The sequence below is a fragment of the Argopecten irradians genome, chromosome 14 (assembly GCF_041381155.1).
Source record: "Argopecten irradians isolate NY chromosome 14, Ai_NY, whole genome shotgun sequence".
Classification (NCBI taxonomy): Eukaryota; Metazoa; Mollusca; class Bivalvia; order Pectinida; family Pectinidae; genus Argopecten; species Argopecten irradians.
In genome coordinates this window covers 12,724,290-12,744,186 of record NC_091147.1, presented here as the reverse complement: position 1 = coordinate 12,744,186, position 19,897 = coordinate 12,724,290, and the positions used below count along the sequence as shown (strand labels likewise).

Here is a 19,897-nt window from a genome sequence, read left to right as displayed (position 1 = left end):
TTTTTTTTTTACCTCGGGGAACAAGATTTGGTAATGTTAAATCTGCTAATATCTATAATTAACCTTGGAGTTTAGTGTTTGTGTAATTGGTAATGTTAAATCTGCTAATATCTATAATTAACCTTGGAGTTTAGTGTTTGTGTAATTGGTAATGTTAAATCTGCTAATATCTATAATTAACCTTGGAGTGTAGTGTTTGTGTAATTGGTAATGTTAAATCTGCTAATATCTATAATTAACCTTGGAGTTTAGAGTTTGTGTAATTGGTAATGTTAAATCTGCTAATATCTATAATTAACCTTGGAGTTTAGTGTTTGTGTAATTGGTAATGTTAAATCTGCTAATATCTATAATTAACCTTGGAGTTTAGTGTTTGTGTAATTGGTAATGTTAAATCTGCTAATATCTATAATTAACCTTGGAGTTTAGTGTTTGTGTAATTGGTAATGTTAAATCTGCTAATATCTATAATTAACCTTGGAGTTTAGTGTTTGTGTAATTGGTAATGTTAAATCTGCTAATATCTATAATTAACCTTGGAGTTTAGTGTTTGTGTAATTGGTAATGTTAAATCTGCTAATATCTATAATTAACCTTGGAGTTTAGTGTTTGTGTAATTGGTAATGTTAAATCTGCTAATATCTATAATTAACCTTGGAGTTTAGTGTTTGTGTAATTGGTAATGTTAAATCTGCTAATATCTATAATTAACCTTGGAGTTTAGTGTTTGTGTAATTGGTAATGTTAAATCTGCTAATATCTATAATTAACCTTGGAGTTTAGTGTTTGTGTAATTGGTAATGTTAAATCTGCTAATATCTATAATTAACCTTGGAGTTTAGTGTTTGTGTAATTGGTAATGTTAAATCTGCTAATATCTATAATTAACCTTGGAGTTTAGTGTTTGTGTAATTGGTAATGTTAAATCTGCTAATATCTATAATTAACCTTGGAGTTTAGTGTTTGTGTAATTGGTAATGTTAAATCTGCTAATATCTATAATTAACCTTGGAGTTTAGTGTTTGTGTAATTGGTAATGTTAATATTACTAAGTGTTTGTGTAATCTGCTAATATTATTAACCTTGGAGTTTAGTGTTTGTGTAATTGGTAATGTTAAATCTGCTAATATCTATAATTAACCTTGGAGTTTAGTGTTTGTGTAATTGGTAATGTTAAATCTGCTAATATCTATAATTAACCTTGGAGTTTAGTGTTTGTGTAATTGGTAATGTTAAATCTGCTAATATCTATAATTAACCTTGGAGTTTAGTGTTTGTGTAATTGGTAATGTTAAATCTGCTAATATCTATAATTAACCTTGGAGTTTAGTGTTTGTGTAATTGGTAATGTTAAATCTGCTAATATCTATAATTAACCTTGGAGTTTAGTGTTTGTGTAATTGGTAATGTTAAATCTGCTAATATCTATAATTAACCTTGGAGTTTAGTGTTTGTGTAATTGGTAATGTTAAATCTGCTAATATCTATAATTAACCTTGGAGTTTAGTGTTTGTGTAATTGGTAATGTTAAATCTGCTAATATCTATAATTAACCTTGGAGTTTAGTGTTTGTGTAATTGGTAATGTTAAATCTGCTAATATCTATAATTAACCTTGGAGTTTAGTGTTTGTGTAATTGGTAATGTTAAATCTGCTAATATCTATAATTAACCTTGGAGTTTAGTGTTTGTGTAATTGGTAATGTTAAATCTGCTAATATCTATAATTAACCTTGGAGTTTAGTGTTTGTGTAATTGGTAATGTTAAATCTGCTAATATCTATAATTAACCTTGGAGTTTAGTGTTTGTGTAATTGGTAATGTTAAATCTGCTAATATCTATAATTAACCTTGGAGTTTAGTGTTTGTGTAATTGGTAATGTTAAATCTGCTAATATCTATAATTAACCTTGGAGTTTAGTGTTTGTGTAATTGGTAATGTTAAATCTGCTAATATCTATAATTAACCTTGGAGTTTAGTGTTTGTGTAATTGGTAATGTTAAATCTGCTAATATCTATAATTAACCTTGGAGTTTAGTGTTTGTGTAATTGGTAATGTTAAATCTGCTAATATCTATAATTAACCTTGGAGTTTAGTGTTTGTGTAATTGGTAATGTTAAATCTGCTAATATCTATAATTAACCTTGGAGTTTAGTGTTTGTGTAATTGGTAATGTTAAATCTGCTAATATCTATAATTAACCTTGGAGTTTAGTGTTTGTGTAATTGGTAATGTTAAATCTGCTAATATCTATAATTAACCTTGGAGTTTAGTGTTTGTGTAATTGGTAATGTTAAATCTGCTGATATCTATAATTAACCTTGGAGTTTAGTGTTTGTGTATTGTAATGTTAAATCTGCTAATATCTATAATTAACCTTGGAGTTTAGTGTTTGTGTAATTGGTAATGTTAAACTGCTAATATCTATAATTAACTTGGAGTTTAGTGTTTGTGTAATTGTAATGTTAAATCTGCTAATATCTATAATTAACCTTGGAGTTTAGTGTTTGTGTAATTGGTAATGTTAAATCTGCTAATATCTATAATTAACCTTGGAGTTTAGTGTTTGTGTAATTGGTAATGTTAAATCTGCTAATATCTATAATTAACCTTGGAGTTTAGTGTTTGTGTAATTGGTAATGTTAAATCTGCTAATATCTATAATTAACCTTGGAGTTTAGTGTTTGTGTAATTGGTAATGTTAAATCTGCTAATATCTATAATTAACCTTGGAGTTTAGTGTTTGTATAAGAGGACATTTGGTATTCATTGTTAATTAGTCATAGTGATAAGTCAGCCGTATAATCAACGTATCTCTTTAATGTTTATAACAACTACATGTGATCCTCATACTTGTAGGAGAATAATAATGTTGATTTTCATTCGTATTTATTCTAAGTGAAACTCACTGATAATATTGCTAATGCGCCATTACTACATGGACTAGATAATCTAGTAGAACTATGGTCTATTGTATAGTTATTACATGTTATTCGCCATGTCATCATTGACTGATTTGAAATCGCAATTTACACCGGGTGTGACTTAAATGACGGGCAACGTTGATAGAACAGGAGATGAAGAGTACCTATCACCTAACACCAATCAGTCTTTAGCGCTAAGCCATACACTTCATTTCAAATATCAACAAAATAGGACTACAGTCATCCGTATTCACGAATACAGTTTCTTCTCCTTATTTGGTAAACATAATAATAAGATTTCTCTTTAACGTCAAATTCGTTTTCAGATCTTAAAATAGTTTGCAGATGACCCCTGTATATTGATCATTGTTTCCAAGGTATTTTGATTAGAGAGACATGATGGTTGGTATACAGGGGTCATCTGCAAACCATTTGAAAGATTGTTTTTACCCCGAAGGTTTTACCTTATTCCGTAAGCTTTTTAAGTTACATTTATACATTTCACCATACTGCCGCTGACTGTATCGCCCTAGCCTTGACCGTTAAAGCATAGACGAAGTATTAAATAGATATTAATATTCTGCCTGACCATCGCCCTATCCCCATCAATCATCCTGCTACTGTGGTTGTTGAGTAGTGAACCTTGACTCTCTCTATCAAAGCTTCTCAATGGACTTTATTCTCCATCAATATTCTTGTCTATAACAATATAAGTGTGACCTTCGTCTAACACGCCTAGACTACCTTATTTGTATGTATTATCCCGTCTAACCTCTCTCTATATACAGGTCAGCCAATGGTTGTTGGGTATTAATTATCATGCCCACCCTCGACTGTCGGCATGGTCAATAACGTGGCATAGGCCAGCCTTGCCAAATGGATTGTCGATTGATCTTCAACTATAAACTGTTTGTTATATTAAAACCCATTTTTATTCATCAACGAATATTTCCTTATTGTCTTGTATCATCATATTATATATAAATATGCTTACACCTGTAATGAGTTTTAAAGTATTGGTTTTATGTTGCAAACTTCCCTGACGCCTATTACAGGAATGTTCCTGTACCATTATTCACGTATGTTATTGTAAACATTAGTATACTTATATTATGAACCTATGTAAACTGTTTTGTAACACGAAATATGCGTATTTGTACGTTTTTATGTTGCTACCTCGAAATGATAATCAAATACTAAATCATCAGTAAGTCCCGTAAACACCTATCTTCCCCTTTCCAAGGAGAGAACGATTTGGATACCTACTCGTACGAATTGCTTAATTTAACTATTGTCACACAGATTTTGACGGATTACGACAATTCCTAAACTGTCATAAATGTGTCATTGTCTTTGCAATTTTGAAGTTATATTTTACGTTATGATATATGATAGATAAAAGATGATTATTTTATCTTATACCCTTAGTTTTGTACGTGGTGAAGATGACAATTGCGATAGGAATTTTCCAGATTTGTATACATGCTTATCTGTGTGCTATTTGATAGTTAAAAGATTTTATTAATATGAACAAAAAAAAACAATGAACTCATAAATACATTTGAATATGAGAACAGAATCTGACATGTTCGTTATTGCTAATTAGTGTTTTTGTAATTACGTATTAATCATGATTTTAATTTCATTACCCGTAATCAATGTAAGGAATGTATCCTACATATATATGATGTATTCAGATGTTTAGACACGTGTTTAATGTTGATATCATTATCATGTGGATCGCTGACCATGTTAAACAAGTTCGGTCATTTGTGAACCGTCATAAGATGGAAATCGGACTAATTAGTGTGCCTCATTACATCACATAACGTTTGTGTGGGACTAGTATGTCCAATGGTGATGCAACGTAACTGTTTATAATTTTCGCGCTAAATGACATTTACACTGTAACGCGGGATACCATGGTTTAGCGTAACTCTGTCACCAATAGAAACGTTATCAGGTATCACGTGATACATGAATAAGTCCCTTTAAACACAATAACAACTTAATAAAGATATCAAATATAACATAAATCAAAACAGTTGGCTGAGCTGGATTATTGCATTAAGGATTGGAGGCGTTGGCTGGGGATTATAAACAAAGTCGAACTACACCAATTTAGATATCGATGTAGTCCAAAGTTTTTGAAAATGTTGAAAAATTATCCATTTTATGTACATGTACCATGTATACGATAATAATTTATTTCAATATAACGAATGGAGCAATTGTATCCTTGACGACGCGCTTTTATATCATTAGAAAAAAATCTATAAACATCATTAAACTAATAAACAGTTCCATCAGTATATAAAGGAATATAAACAGTGTTGGCATACACAAATAAAACAAAATTGAAGACCTTGATTAAAACCAACTTCATCGACGTTCAATACATGTACCTCTCACATCCGGTCGCTTTCGTTCAAAAAATGGAGTATTCAAAATAAAAAAAGACATATTCAAAATGGCTATGTTATAAAGCTGAATGTCACATCGGGTACTACAGTATTCCGATGTTTATATACACAGAATGAGCAAAAATGTCTATCGTTAAAGTACTACCGGTACTCAATATCATAGCACGCCGATAAATAATGGTAATTTTCAGATATTAATATTTTCTATTTATAGAAATAAAAAACACCAAATGCCAATCTAGCTAAATATAAAGTACGACGAATTGTAGTAAATGACATATCGTCTTTAGGTTTTATTAATCATCGACAACCGTCAGGTCATAATGATTTATTTTACTGAATATATAAACATTTGTCGCAAATGGTTGCCTAGTAACATATCGTTACATAAGAACATACTGTATACAATTTGAAACCATTGGCAACCCAATTGTTTTCTAACTAAAATTTATTTTGTGGCAAGCCACGAGACGGATACACATATTGGACACTATATCATCTCTCACGTTTACTAGTGTTCTTAAAATATATTCCTCACCCTCCGTACCATATTTCATTTATGCATTATCGAGTGATAATTGATACTAAATTTGATAAAAATATGTTTCCATTTCAAATATAAACAACACATTCGCACATGTAGAGGTGAAACAAATCATGGGAAAATACTATATAACAATTCAACTTGGTAACTTATACAAGTTGTTTTTACTTGAATTAACGATGTTTACCATATTAATTTGTTTTGTATTTCAGGTCTCATATCTCATTGATGGGGCTTAATTCCTTGTTCCTGTTATAACCGAGCCCTAGGGCAATTTCTGTTTTTCTTGGTATTTCATAATGAGAGTAAACGAATTGCATTGTTTACACTGGCGACTCACAACATTCTGAATACCCGAAAAAAGATAATTATGTCAATCTCCGTCAGGTAATGTGATGTATCAGCAGCAATTATAAGGAATGTATACGTGGGACTGGCTATTGATATGAAGTTAATCTAATGAACCAAACAGTCATATTTCACTTACGTTAAAATATGAATTGTTTTTATGAAAATTGTACTCTAGAAGATTTAAGACCCCATTTTGATTAACTGAATTTATTACATAGTCTGAATACATGTTGGCTTAAGAAATACAGGTAATGGTTTATCATCATTGACAAATGTTCCTAAAATAAACCAAAATAAATTGTCATTTACATATATCTTTTCCGTGTATTTCCTAGCGTTATGCCAAATTACCTAACACGCATTCCGACCTGATCACGTCTTTCCAGATAGTTTCAACAAAAGTGTGAGAGGTCTTCATACCTTTTCTGATAAAATTGTTAATGAAGGTTAAACGGTACTGACAAATAGTTTATCATTATGGATTTTGTTCTCTGTGTGTCTTCTCCAATAGTGTCATATTAAAAAAACTGCATAATCCCCGCGAAAGTATCGGAGTGATAATTTTCCATTTATATTATGTAATGACGTAATATGACACTATTGGAATTTCATCATTATTGATGAGTATATATTAAATTTATATACTATTATCTCAATTAAATTAATACAATCGTAGTGTAATTAATAATTAAACATGTCCGGGGAATACACAAACTGAATTGAGGTTTTTATCTTATAACCATATTGTAAAAAACATGTTCGAGTTGTCAGACTGTCAGATTTTGGTCATCCTCGATACTCCAGGGGTTACTATAACTGACATTATATCCACCCTAAATTATCTTATTGTAAAAATCACGGGGGGAACCGGATTAGGGTATCTGCAGTTACCCATATTAAACATGGCGACAGTATAAAAATACGAGAAAATCGTACTGTCTGTTAACAGAATAGACGGGCTTTTTCTTGCATAACCGCCATAGATCATGTGTCTTCTAACAATATTAGCCAAATTTGAAGTGTAAGTCATATGCACAGAGATCCACAGACGTTAGAATCAAGCATGTAAAATTGCTAATGATTAGGGTAACTCAAAAGTGATGATTAGGGTAACTTATTTACTATCTGCAGAAATAATGCGGGTAACTTTGATTCTATGGAATATTTAGGTTTTATTATTTTACACGACAAAATTCAGGGTCTAAAAACCAAGACAAAGTGAAAATTTGGATTGCACCAAGTAAGCTGAATGTGTATCGCAATCGTATGAAGACGCGATGACTGATGTACGAATACCTATTAAGTATCACTATTCAATAATGTATCGGTGAGTTACACTATTGACGATGTTGCACTTACCCTAATCACAGCAACATTGACATTTAAAGTTACCCTAATCATACGCAATTTTACATTCTTGATTCCAACTTCTGTGGATCTCTGTGCATATGACTTACACTTCAAATTTTGATAATATTGTTAGAAGACACGAACTACGGCGGTTATGCATGAAAAATACCCGTCTATTCTGTGAACAGGCAGTACGATTTTCTCGTATTTTTGTACTGTCACCATGTTGGATAGGGGTAACTGCAATCCGGTTCCCCCCTATGAAACTGGAGACAGCTCTGGAGAAAAAAATCTGAATCAATCACAGAACTGCAAAGATTTTCTTTGTAGACTACAGAGAGAGCGACGCCCAACTTCAAAGTCACACATTCAGCCACAATGTAACGCTATACGGCTCTTTTGATGTGCATCAAATGACTAAAATACCCGTGTGTTTTGTTTCCAGTTTTACTATGAGATAATCCAGGGGTTGATACAACGTTAGTGATAGTGACCCCTGGAGTATAAATGATGGCATTGTGGCTACCTTCTGAAGTTGTGGGGGTAAAAAACGGGGATGATAAATTGATCATTGATGTACTACAAAGGACTAAAATACCTGTGTTCTGTTTTGTTCAGTTTTACTATGAGATTGTCCATTGGTGGATATAACGTCAGTGATTGTAACCCCTGGAGTATCAAGTATGAGTTTATGTTAATGTGGTGAATCGCCATTGTAAACATTTTTTTTATCTAAAATAGTTTTATCTGAAATATTCCAGTCATAAACACATCTCTGACATTATGGTTTATCGGTCACTTTCGACATGCATTTTATTTTATTAATGTTTATAATAATAAAATGACCCGCCATTTTTAATATGGCAAGTAAGCCGCATGGCTAACACGTTCACATCAAACATATGTCCCCGTCTATTTGGCAAGGAAAATGGGTAAAAAGTAAAATATCTATGTCAATTGGTATAAAACATATTTGGTCGTATTAATATCCATATATAAGTAAATTTTGACATCACTGTTGAATACCGCACGGTTGCTGACATACCTTGTTATAACGACATTTAAATACAGAGAGTGAGTATCCAGTCACAGTGACCTGCTGTATATCTACGTAAGCCACGTTTCCAGCTGAAATGTATTATTGGCACAGAATATCACTACTGTTCCACGGACAACACATGCACTTTTCCTCACATCGTCTTTTACTTTATCCATGAATTTCATTTTTATGAAACCTGATGTTTGGATACTTTTCCGGCACATTGTATAAACACAATTCCCGACAGAACCCTCAGCAACACCTTAAAGAAAACATTCCAAAGGCATTTCACAGAACGGTGTCCTTCAAGATTGTCCAAATTTCTCATTTTGGCCACGGAAACAAAATGGTTTTATAAAAAAGTTATCCGGGCCACTCCAAGTATTATTATTTCACAACGACTTGGAAGATGTGTACGCAATCAGACTTTTTCCTGAATGTATAACCGGAACGTAAACCATTCAAACCAACCTCTTTATAAATCCATACAGGAAGACTGGCAATTATTACCCCAATAATTACTTATGGTTCTCATATAATTGACTCGCGATTTACTGGGTCAAATCGCTCCGTCCGTTCCTCCTGACTGGTCGTACTTGCTACACTTGAACTATGACATATATGCATCTCAAGTTCTGCAAGTCTATGTTCAACATTCCACTGTTGTTGACTCAGCTTTACTGTCATGGCGGCGTTTTCGGATTCCAATGAAATCAGCCGCTGACGTAAAGTTGTTATTTCTTGTAATAGCACTTCTTGTGACGTGTCAAATGAAAAGGAGGCAGGACTCACGGAAGCCATATTGGACGTCATAGCTGGAGACACTGGCATTGTTGGTTGTTGTTGGTAGTACAGACTGTGAGCCGAATGTGTTTGCGGCGTAGAAGCGAGGTTTGTTTGGGAGGACGAGAGGTTGTCCGCCCGCCCCATTGTCATAGGGGAAGACGGCGGATGGAGACTGTTAGAGGCACAGTAAGGGGACAGGAAGTTCACAGGATGGGACTGTTGGGTCGCGGGATATGACGGTGAATATGCAAGATGGAGTGGCGAGAGTTGTGTGGGTGAGCCTCGTGATAAGGCGAGAGTTGTGTGGGTGAGCCTCGTGATAAGACGTCTTGTCCAAACGGCAGACAAGCCGATCCACGTCGGGACACATTTTGAGCTTGGGTGACCAATCCTGGCGAGGGAGGAGGGCTGATCGTGAACTTAGTCTCTGAGTAAAGCGGCGATCGTTGAGGCGGGGATCCCGCGTTATATGACGTCATACTCGATATTGTCAACGATTTTGTCATTGTTCCCACTGTGGCTATTTCCACAGGGGGAGTGGAAGGATCATTTACAGCACCACCCGCCTGATTGTCGGGCGGGGCCTCGGACGTTAGGGGATGTTCTGCGTCCGGATCAGAACTCTGAGAGTGAGGTACAGGAAGCCCGGCCGGAAGTGTGTGATGCCGGGATATAATCATGGACTCTAAAGGAACCTTCCCATCAGATTCCACCAGACCTGGCGTACTCTTGCTCCGAGATAAGGTGGCTAAAAATGAATAAGGAATAATTAATGGTAAAAGTGATAAACATAGACTGCAAAGGATGCAAAAACGTTGTTGTCGAAAGCATCTGATAAAAGTAAACAGTTTGGACGTTTAATTTAGAGTCACCGTTGCTTTTAATTTCAAATACAGGCTTAAACCATATTACCCTTGGTATATTTATTTTATATCAAAACATATATATCATTACCATAACTAATATAACTCCGTGTGATTTATCACATCTGAAAATATATCAAACCGGTGGGAAAAGCAGTTAAATAAGAAAAATCGACTCTGAAAACTTGAATTTCATATAGGACAACCAATGAACAGCGCTTGATAGTAATTATGTCGTACATCGATTGACATATACCATAACGCAATGTAAAGGGCAAGGGAATTATTTTTTTAAACGTGTTGCAGTAAAATCGTTAACAAAGGTATCACATTCACAGGAATAAACATCTCAATGTAAAAATGTCCCTTTGTTTTGATATTACACATCAGGCAATCACAGGAACTCTGTCTACATTGTCAATAGCGTTAGCAACATAAACCCATTTTTTTATAAACGTAATAAGATCGGATTAACGTGACGGTATGAATTTTGTATGATTCCGCTATGATTGTTAGAGCAGACGCCATTAGTAATTTAGGAGGTATTCACAATATAAGGGATGGTAACCTGATCACACACATTTGACATTGGACACCGGAATACTGAGATATATATATCAATGTCACGTTATATACATATCTATCACTGAGTGATAAAATATTCAACTAAACTGCACATGGGTGATATTACGCAAAATGACGACTGAACAATCCATTCCATTGGTGATAGTTTATAAATGTATTTAACTTAACATATTTGGTTAATGAACCAGTTCCTACTTTATAAACCTGGTGTTTACTGGTCAATGGGTTGGTTCACCTAAAATGCGATCAGAGTTACAAGAGGGTACTTTTATTGACATAGTAGAAACTCACAATAGGATACTACGGCAGACAAAATCACGATTAAGAGGACGATAAGTACGTTAACACCTCTACAGAAATTGAAATATACTTTAGACGCGCTATTTTTGTCTCGAATTATGTATTTGAGAAGGAAAGCTAGCTATATGAGGTACATTATAAACCTAAAATGGGATTCACGTGTCCATGACTAGCTGGAAACATTCAACGAAACTCATTAAAATGCGGATGTGAGGCAGGCTATATCACGTTAATTTTATTGACTTTGTCTGGCACGTAGTCTTCTTATAGGTGTCTGCTCAATATTAAACCCGAAAGCGGAGTCGTTTAGAATGCTTATGAAATATTAATTTAAGTGCAACACAACCTAAATTTCTGAAACACAAGACATGTACGGTATACGTTAGGCCATTAACCCGGACTCTTAAAGAGGGCCCCTGTACATCTGCGCCAATTTTCGTTCTCTTCAATTCTTTATTCGTTTTTAATTTCTCTTCGGTAGAATAAATGAGCTTAATGCTTATATTATTGATAGAGTGATTCAAGATATACATAACTTGAAATAAATTGTTTTATTCTCAAACTCCGTAATAAATGCAATCAGAGTTTCAGAGAGCGTATTTGTGTTATCTAAATCTCAAACGTTCAATTGAGACAAAGTTAATATATTTTACAATCAGGCAGATGATACATGATATCTTAACGAGAACAAACAGTTGGCATACATGACGTTTAACTGTTCTATTGAGACTGTTCTATATTCTACTGAGCTTACCGCGAATTAGTATCAAGCAGGAGAGAGCATAATTGTCACGTAAACAGTACGCAACAACTTAACATTATAGGAGGACGCAGTATCAACCTATTTTTAGAAATACCTCCGATATTCAGTGTCCGGAAGTACTTACCTTTTTCTATAGGTGATTGCTTTGTCTTCTCTAGTCTTTTTACAGCAATAGATTCCAATTTTACACGTGCTTGAGGATATTCCTTTAGTACATCCCACATATCCTCTTTTGATAATCGGAATAAATCCGAATACCCCACTGACCTGACCGAAGCAGTTCGTCTGTTTCCGGACGTTCCCATATTTAAAATACTGATTTCCCCGAAATAACTCCCTGGTTTTAATGTAGCTAGCACTGATTTTCCATTGTCTCCAACAACATGTAGCTTTCCTCTGTTCACTATATACATTTCCTTCCCCACCTCACCTGAAACAAAAACGGAAACAAACATTAGCAAAGAAACATAATATATCTATTATTAAATAATCACACAGAATACATTTATGTTATCATCAAATAAAGTTATTTAAATTCAGCACGAAGTAAATATATAGGCAACTATCATGTCTAAAATTACTAAAGAGGACTAGATTCGATGATTGTGTTTATATGTATTGAGAAAAAATAATTCATGTTGATTTAAGACACCTCCACGAATTACTTCCTTAACTTCCCCGTTTCTAATTTCCAAGTTTTGAAGCCATTGAATAGCAAATATCTCAATAATAGGTTCAGATAATTCCATCATAAGTCGCGGAGGTGCCTGATTTCCCTAACTTTCTGAACAGGTATATTTCTTATGTAAATAAGTGGAACTCTGTGTAACCAAAAATGACGTCACCTGTCCAGAAACTAATGTGATTGAAAACAACCTCGACACCATTGACAACCGCAAATAACTCAACTCGACACTTATGCTGACCAGCTAACTGTAAATGACAGTTTTTAGACCCTAACACAGTTAAGTCAGCTCATATTGTACCTCTATCAGTGCATCAAATAAAATTGATTTGAGGTTCGAGGTTTGGAAAAGTTCCAGCGTCCACGATGAACAGTGCGATAGAGACCTGTACACATTTCCGTCCGATACGTCCGATAAAATAATATTAACTTAGATTCAAATTAAGTTGAGATTGTTCCCAAGAGGAAAGTAGTTAACGTCATCTGTATGAATATATAACGCGACATTCACGGAAAACAATAAATACAGGGAATATATGGACAATTACGAACCTTAATGACTAGTCTTCAAAATAATGATAATTCTTTATTACATTACATTAAATTAAAATGATGTAATCAACAGTTTGTGTTTCGAGATTCAGCGCCAGAACGGTTTTCCTTTGATTATTCCAATATGATACTATGTATTTAACTATTGGGTTTTTGTCATAATATTTTCGTTTTGTCCGGCATAGAAATGCATACCACTTAACTAGTAAGTATCTTCTTTAAAAAGTTTTAACCATTATATGTTTATGGTGAAGATAACGATAGTACAGCCTCTATTTAACATACCTATTGATAAGGCATTGTGCGTAGTAACGGTACAGAAGCTACATGTATATACATTGCGTGGACGAAGCGAACAGGCTGGATTTGGATTAACAGAACTGGATTTAAAGTATTATTGATATCCACCCGTCCATTTTTGAATTCTTCATGGTAAGTTTAAATTAACATTCGCATGAATCATAACGAGTACAAACAACGACTTTTTACTTTGATAATAAACCAAAGGGTACTGGTATTGTTAACGGAAACGAAAATACTAGGTTCATTAAGGATAAATCAGTCGGATTACCAACGGACAGTTTAAAAGAAATAAATACATTAATCAAACGCTTATTATAAACACTGCAGCCATGTCAAACGTAATTCTGAATCAAGAAAAATAAATGGAAGAGAAAAATTTAGAACCACAGATGGGAAATCTCCAGAAAAAAAACAACTTCTATGCAATTAAGATATCACACACAGAAAGCATTATTGGGAAAGCAAGTATGTATTTGGACACATTCTCTGTTCTTCTGAGATTGCCATAAGATTTTACGTTTTATAGTCAACAGGAAATAAGTGCCTCAAGAGCCAATGTAACACAACATCGAAGCGTTACTTTTACATACTTACAGTTTACAACAAATTAAAGCCTATGTGTTTCAACGTAAATACGTTTCTTGGTCAATCAATCTTACACAAAGGATCTAATGCTGCATCCTATGGAAAGATTGGGTTTAACTATGGTAACTTAAGTTTCATCAACATCAAATGGTAAGGTTGTACTAAACGTAGACTTTTAAGAAAGTGTCGTTCAGCGTCAGTTCCATAGCCTCTGCTTCTTCGCCCAGGGTGAATTGATATTTCAAATTTAGTCACGACAGGTTGTTTTTGATATACAGATCTAAACGCCAATTACCGATAAAGCAAACCCAGTCTCTCGCTTTAGCAAACTAAAAATACTCGGAAAAGCTTATGGGAAATAGTTCCTGTCGAAAAACTAGACCCGCATATAAATGGAAGCAAAAGTGATTTGGAAAAAAAAAGTGTTTCACATATATCATACGCGCAAAAGCGCATGTAACATTACGATTCTGAAATAGCAACATAAAAAACGCATACAACATATGGAAAAGTATAAGACACTAAATTATACACAAACCCCAGAACAACATCGATGCTAATCATCTTCATCCAGTCTCCGTATAACTATTATAGATAATGTTTATCATGGGACATTGTTGCCATGGCAATGCTATTTTTCATTACACTAAGAAGGTTTAGTGGGTGTCGGTAAGAGTTGAGTGTTGTTTTGCATGGCCCCTGGGACTTTACATGTCAAAATTATACTGAATTAGGTCTGCTAATGTGTCATTGAATTATCAGTCGTGAGTAGTGCAGGCTATTCCGTTTCACTGTGATCTTTTAACCTTTTGATTTCCGTCAAACATCTCGGCACAGATGAGAAATTACCCTTTTTAATGAATTGGTAGGTTTTAGAGAGTGCATAGGCATACTTGATCTGTAAATTAGGAGCAGCATGGGAACTATTTCGTGCCATTTTACCACTCCCGGAAGTCAGTCCGCGTGCACATCTTTACTCCATATGTGTAGTTGCCATTCAGTGAGTCACACTAGTTCCAAAATGTCATTGGCTTATAGGTATGGATTGAAATGTGAAATCCTATTTCGAAAACCAACTAATAATCCGTCGAGATTTATGATAAATTTGGCTATACGTTCAACAATACACTCAACTGGTTTTTTTTGTTTTTGTTTTTTTATTTGAATAACCTCAATTATAAGAATGGTTGTTTGTAAGCATTCTATGACAGAAAGTTTATATTATTTCATTGTTTTGATGAAATTATTCACCAGATCACCAGGTTTTAGACTTCACCTTGATGATATAATAGGAAATAAAACATTTGATTAAATAGAAGGTGTCATCTCTAGGATATTTAGAATGACAGAATGCATTAAAATGTCGCAATGCGAGAATATTTAATGGAGTAATGATTTAAAAAAGAAACAACAGGATAAACATATTAGCAGTTATCGCAATATTAAAATATTAAATTTCAATTAATATCTGTGAGAAGACTCGTTTCAGGTTTTCATTAAAATCTGTTTGAATGAAAATCCAGCACAGAACGACAGCAGGTAGCTCTCCAGTTAAGGTAAAATTAATTACCGTATTAACAGAATTAGGCCGCTCTCCAGTTGGAGATTCATAAATGATGCAATGGTCATCGCATCATGAACGCATTAAACATCGCCAATGTTAACATCCAAAGTTTTAAAGCCTTCTCTAAAACGATTGCCGGCCCGGTTTTGATGGTTGTTCTAGGCATTATTAACCTCCTTTGTGTGTAGTTCTATGAAGCATTCTGTATATTATCTTCTATATTAATAGAAAAATATTTACATTCACTTTTCACTTCTACAATATAAGCTAACCAAGGCAAAGTGAAGGATATGCCAGTTTAACTGACACCCAAAACGTGACTATTATGACGTCACTAATGTTAACGTAGTGACGCCAACTGATCACCGTCAAAATGGCTGTTCCATCTCGTGAATTAAATCATCGTTGATAAACGGTTTCCTGGTCTAGCTTAAACAATATTAATGCAGAGACCCTAACATTAGTTGATAATGTAAATATAAGCATTAAACTATCTTCCTATGGCATCTATGGTCTATATAGATGCCAGAGCTTAGCAAACAATCATCTCATAATGCACACAGACAATCATCTCATATATATAGTGCGCTAATGCGCATTATGAAGATTGTCTGCTAAGCTCTGGCATCTATATAAACCATAGATGCCATAGAAAGATAGTTTAATAGTTAATTGTTTTTCACCTTAACTAGAATTATGGTGTTTCGTTTGTTTTCTTTTTCGTGTTCAATGCTTGTTGTATTTATGTATAATTTAAAACTAAGAAATGGAACAATTATTTACAGTCTAATTATTTGAACTTTATGATATGTATATATTTGTTAGTTCCCCTCTGTCCATGTTGTGTTGGTAAATGACGGGCAAGTAGTACAAACAAGCCTGCCTTAGCGGCCATCTCTATATACAGACCTGCCTTAGCGGCCATCTCTATATTCAGACCTGTCTTAGCGGCCATCTCTATATACAGACCTGCCTTAGCGGCCATCTCTATATACAGACCTGCCTTAGCGGTCATTTCTATATACAAACCTGCCTTAGCGGCCATCTCTGTACACAGACCTGCTTTAGCGGCCATCTCTATATACAAACCTGCCTTAGCGGCCATCTCTGTACACAGACCTGCCTTAGCAGCCATCTCTATATACAGACCTGCCTTAGGGCCATCTCTATATACAGACCTGTCTTAGCGGCCATCTATGTACCCAGATCTGCCTTAGCGGCCATCTCTGTATACAGACCATTTGCACAATAAAACCACATTATCTGTGTTTTGTTTTCATGCTATGCATGTGTTTGATTTCTTCAGTTTAATCTTTAAAAACTCATTGACAGAACTAAACAGACAATCATATTTTCGAACACAGTCTGACCAGGACCAAACCATCCAAATTTGAAAACCGTGTCTGTTTTATATTACTTCAAATAATATATATTATTTTAATCTAATAGACATATTAAAATATCCTACGGGTATGAGAAAGGCAATAGCTTGTAAGTTTTGTCGTCGTTACGAATTTTCTATAGTTGCTTAATATTACATAATTAAAAAAAATCAATTTTATGCTGAATGGACAAGCACAGTTTTGTGTGGTTATAAGATAATGTAGAAATCGTATTTCAAGTATTCATCTTATGTATAAAAGTCTATAATGTGGTTACGAGAAATGAGATAACATTTCACTTTGAAAACGACAGTAAACAATTATTGTAAATGAGAATATTTTTGCAGGAGTTTTATTTCGGGATTTGCTCTTTTCGCGATAAATACAGCTGCTATCTTTTAACATAATCATATAGAATAGATATTACGGGCTTAACTGTCCTTCGCTTAATTAGCATATTAAATTTCTCCTACGTGTCCACGTGTACAGTATACTGCAGTCTCCCAAAAAAACTCATTCTTATCAACTTAAGCAACATAATCCATATAGGATTTCAACAGTAACTGACTTATTTACGTACAACTTATTCCATCACTAGAATATTGCTTTATGAACCATCGACGTCAAAAAAAACTTCCAATTTTAGCTTATCGCTGAAACAGGTATGTACACTAGCGCCAGACAATGTATCCACAACGTGGAATATTTGACTCTAGAAGTTCGTTATAAATGCGTTATAAATCGTCAGTTCTTTGCACCGGAAGTCGAACCGTCATAAGACGGTGCGGCCAGAACAGAATGTCGGCGATGTCGACATTATTACTTTCTATGTACGAGATGACCGAGTTCGACCTCTCTCAAGCTGATTGGATACTGTTATTGCCTCCTGCTGTGATGACCGAATAATTCAAAGTTTCTTGACGGAGACAGTGGAAGGAAATTGATAATTTTAAGGTAGCGAGGATAATTTGGCTTATATTTACTAAATTTTCATTGCCTTAGCCTTTAATATATATATTTTTTTCGTACATGTACTTTTGTTTTGAGTTATTATATATATTGCTAGTGTTGCAGTTTGGGAAATCGAAATCAAGAGGAAGAAGTTATCAACTAAAAATTCTACTCGCTACCGAAACCCAAATACTTCTTCCGGTAAAATCACCGACAAAAAATTAAAACATGCAATAACGGAACTATGTGGTTGAATAACTACAGCTCCGGTCAAAGCAGCATTGAATCAGATGAAACTGGACATTCTCTGACTATGAACAGAAATGGCGATTGCGTTAAAGTATACAATACACTTGTAATGTAACTTTTGGAGTATAAATATCATCAAGACGTGACATCTTATAGTGAATATGATCAGACCTTTAGTACAAAGGAGTCGAATACGGGTCTGCATTCTAAATAGAATTTGGGCTACGTGGTCATGTTAACTTATGTCGCTATTTTCAAGCATTATGGTGATAGAATAACATGAGTGACATGTGCCGCAGTTCAGTGATACGGATCAGGTTATGCCGGAAGTCACGGACAACTTCAAGGTTTATGAGTCAAAAGGCACTTTGTTATTAATTTATATCAGAAAAAGATTAGTATTTTCAATGAATACATGCATACATTAACCATAATAGTTATGTTCTGTCTGCTCTATTAGACTATCAATTTGTTTTTTTTTTATTCCATAAATATTCCATAAATACTGGAACGCAACATTAAGTTAAATTTATATGTACATACAGGGTATCACACACAGGTTTCACAGCACCACTGTGATAAAACACTTGTTTCCTTCAATGGCGAGTTCGAAAGTTCATAATGATGCGAGGTCAAGAACAGAGACTGTCTTGGCATATATATTTCGCTAAGAGACAGCTTTGCTTGGGATGACAAAAAGCAGAGGGCCATTATTCTAATACGGCGATATATCACGGTCTAGGATCAATATTGCGGTGTGTTACACTGTATATAATCTAACTGAAGCGACGAATGTCTCCTTCAATACTGTTTCCTGAAGTTACATATATTAATCTACCACAGAACAATAATTACAGCTTTTGTTATAGAGGTTTTACAGTCATCTCTTTTGGTCACCTAATATAGCACGGGTCAACGCATTTTAGCCTTCCTTATCAATAAATTTTAATTCCTTCAACTGTTAAAAAACATATCCTTCTGATCGAATACAAAATAAGTGTTAAAAATAATATTTCAACCTACAAAATGTTTTCATATGACGTAAACAACTGATTTACGGATCTGCAATAAAATTAATGTGAAAAGTGATGGACTTTCTGTATATAAAGGTTCATTATGGTAAAAGATGTAGCCGCCATTCATGCATTAAGCATTGCCACTTTTATATTCGAGATCGTCATCGTATGGGTTTATCGAAAATGTCCTAACAGTATTTAAACTGAAATTTGGTTATGTAATACACAGCTTGTCATCACTTATTATTACTGTATTGATACGACACTTGTTTGTGCAAAACGTAAAACCAGTGAATGGATAGCGCAGCAATGAAAAGTCGCATAGTCACATGTTCTTGAAATATTTCCAGAACTTGTAAGAATAGCGTCACGTGGTCGTTGTCTAAGTCACGGACCGTGCGACACTGTCAATTGCCATAGAAATACCCCGGTACCAGGAGACTGTACATACGTGTAAGTCACGGGCCGAGGGTGGCAGACAGAGGGTCGTTTACAAGCCGAGCCAGTTTCTCTATCAATTAAGCACCCTCATCTTCTGCCATAACAGAACAATTATAGAAAGCAGTACAGACATTCAGTTTCTTGTGTAATTTTTAATATGAAAATATGAATGACTTAAGGTTAAGTGTAAGGAAATATAAATATTTCTTCGTTTTAAACATTTTTAAGGGGGTCAAAATA

The 19,897-nt window shown here is 34.3% G+C and overlaps 1 protein-coding gene across 1 annotated transcript in view; it reads right to left on the bottom strand.

The window, feature by feature from the left end:
• Window positions 1-2,689: 2,689 nt before the first annotated feature.
• LOC138307496 (cyclic nucleotide-gated channel rod photoreceptor subunit alpha-like) overlaps window positions 2,690-19,897 on the bottom strand; it is a 134,716-nt gene continuing 117,508 nt past the window's right edge. The window contains exons 3-5 of the mRNA XM_069248275.1: window positions 12,054-12,359; window positions 9,743-10,166; window positions 2,690-9,710 (exon numbers count right to left, since the gene is read on the bottom strand). Of these exons, the coding sequence (XP_069104376.1) occupies window positions 9,164-9,710; window positions 9,743-10,166; window positions 12,054-12,359 (1,277 nt within the window). The 3' untranslated portion in view covers window positions 2,690-9,163. The remainder of the gene's footprint in view (window positions 9,711-9,742; window positions 10,167-12,053; window positions 12,360-19,897) is intronic.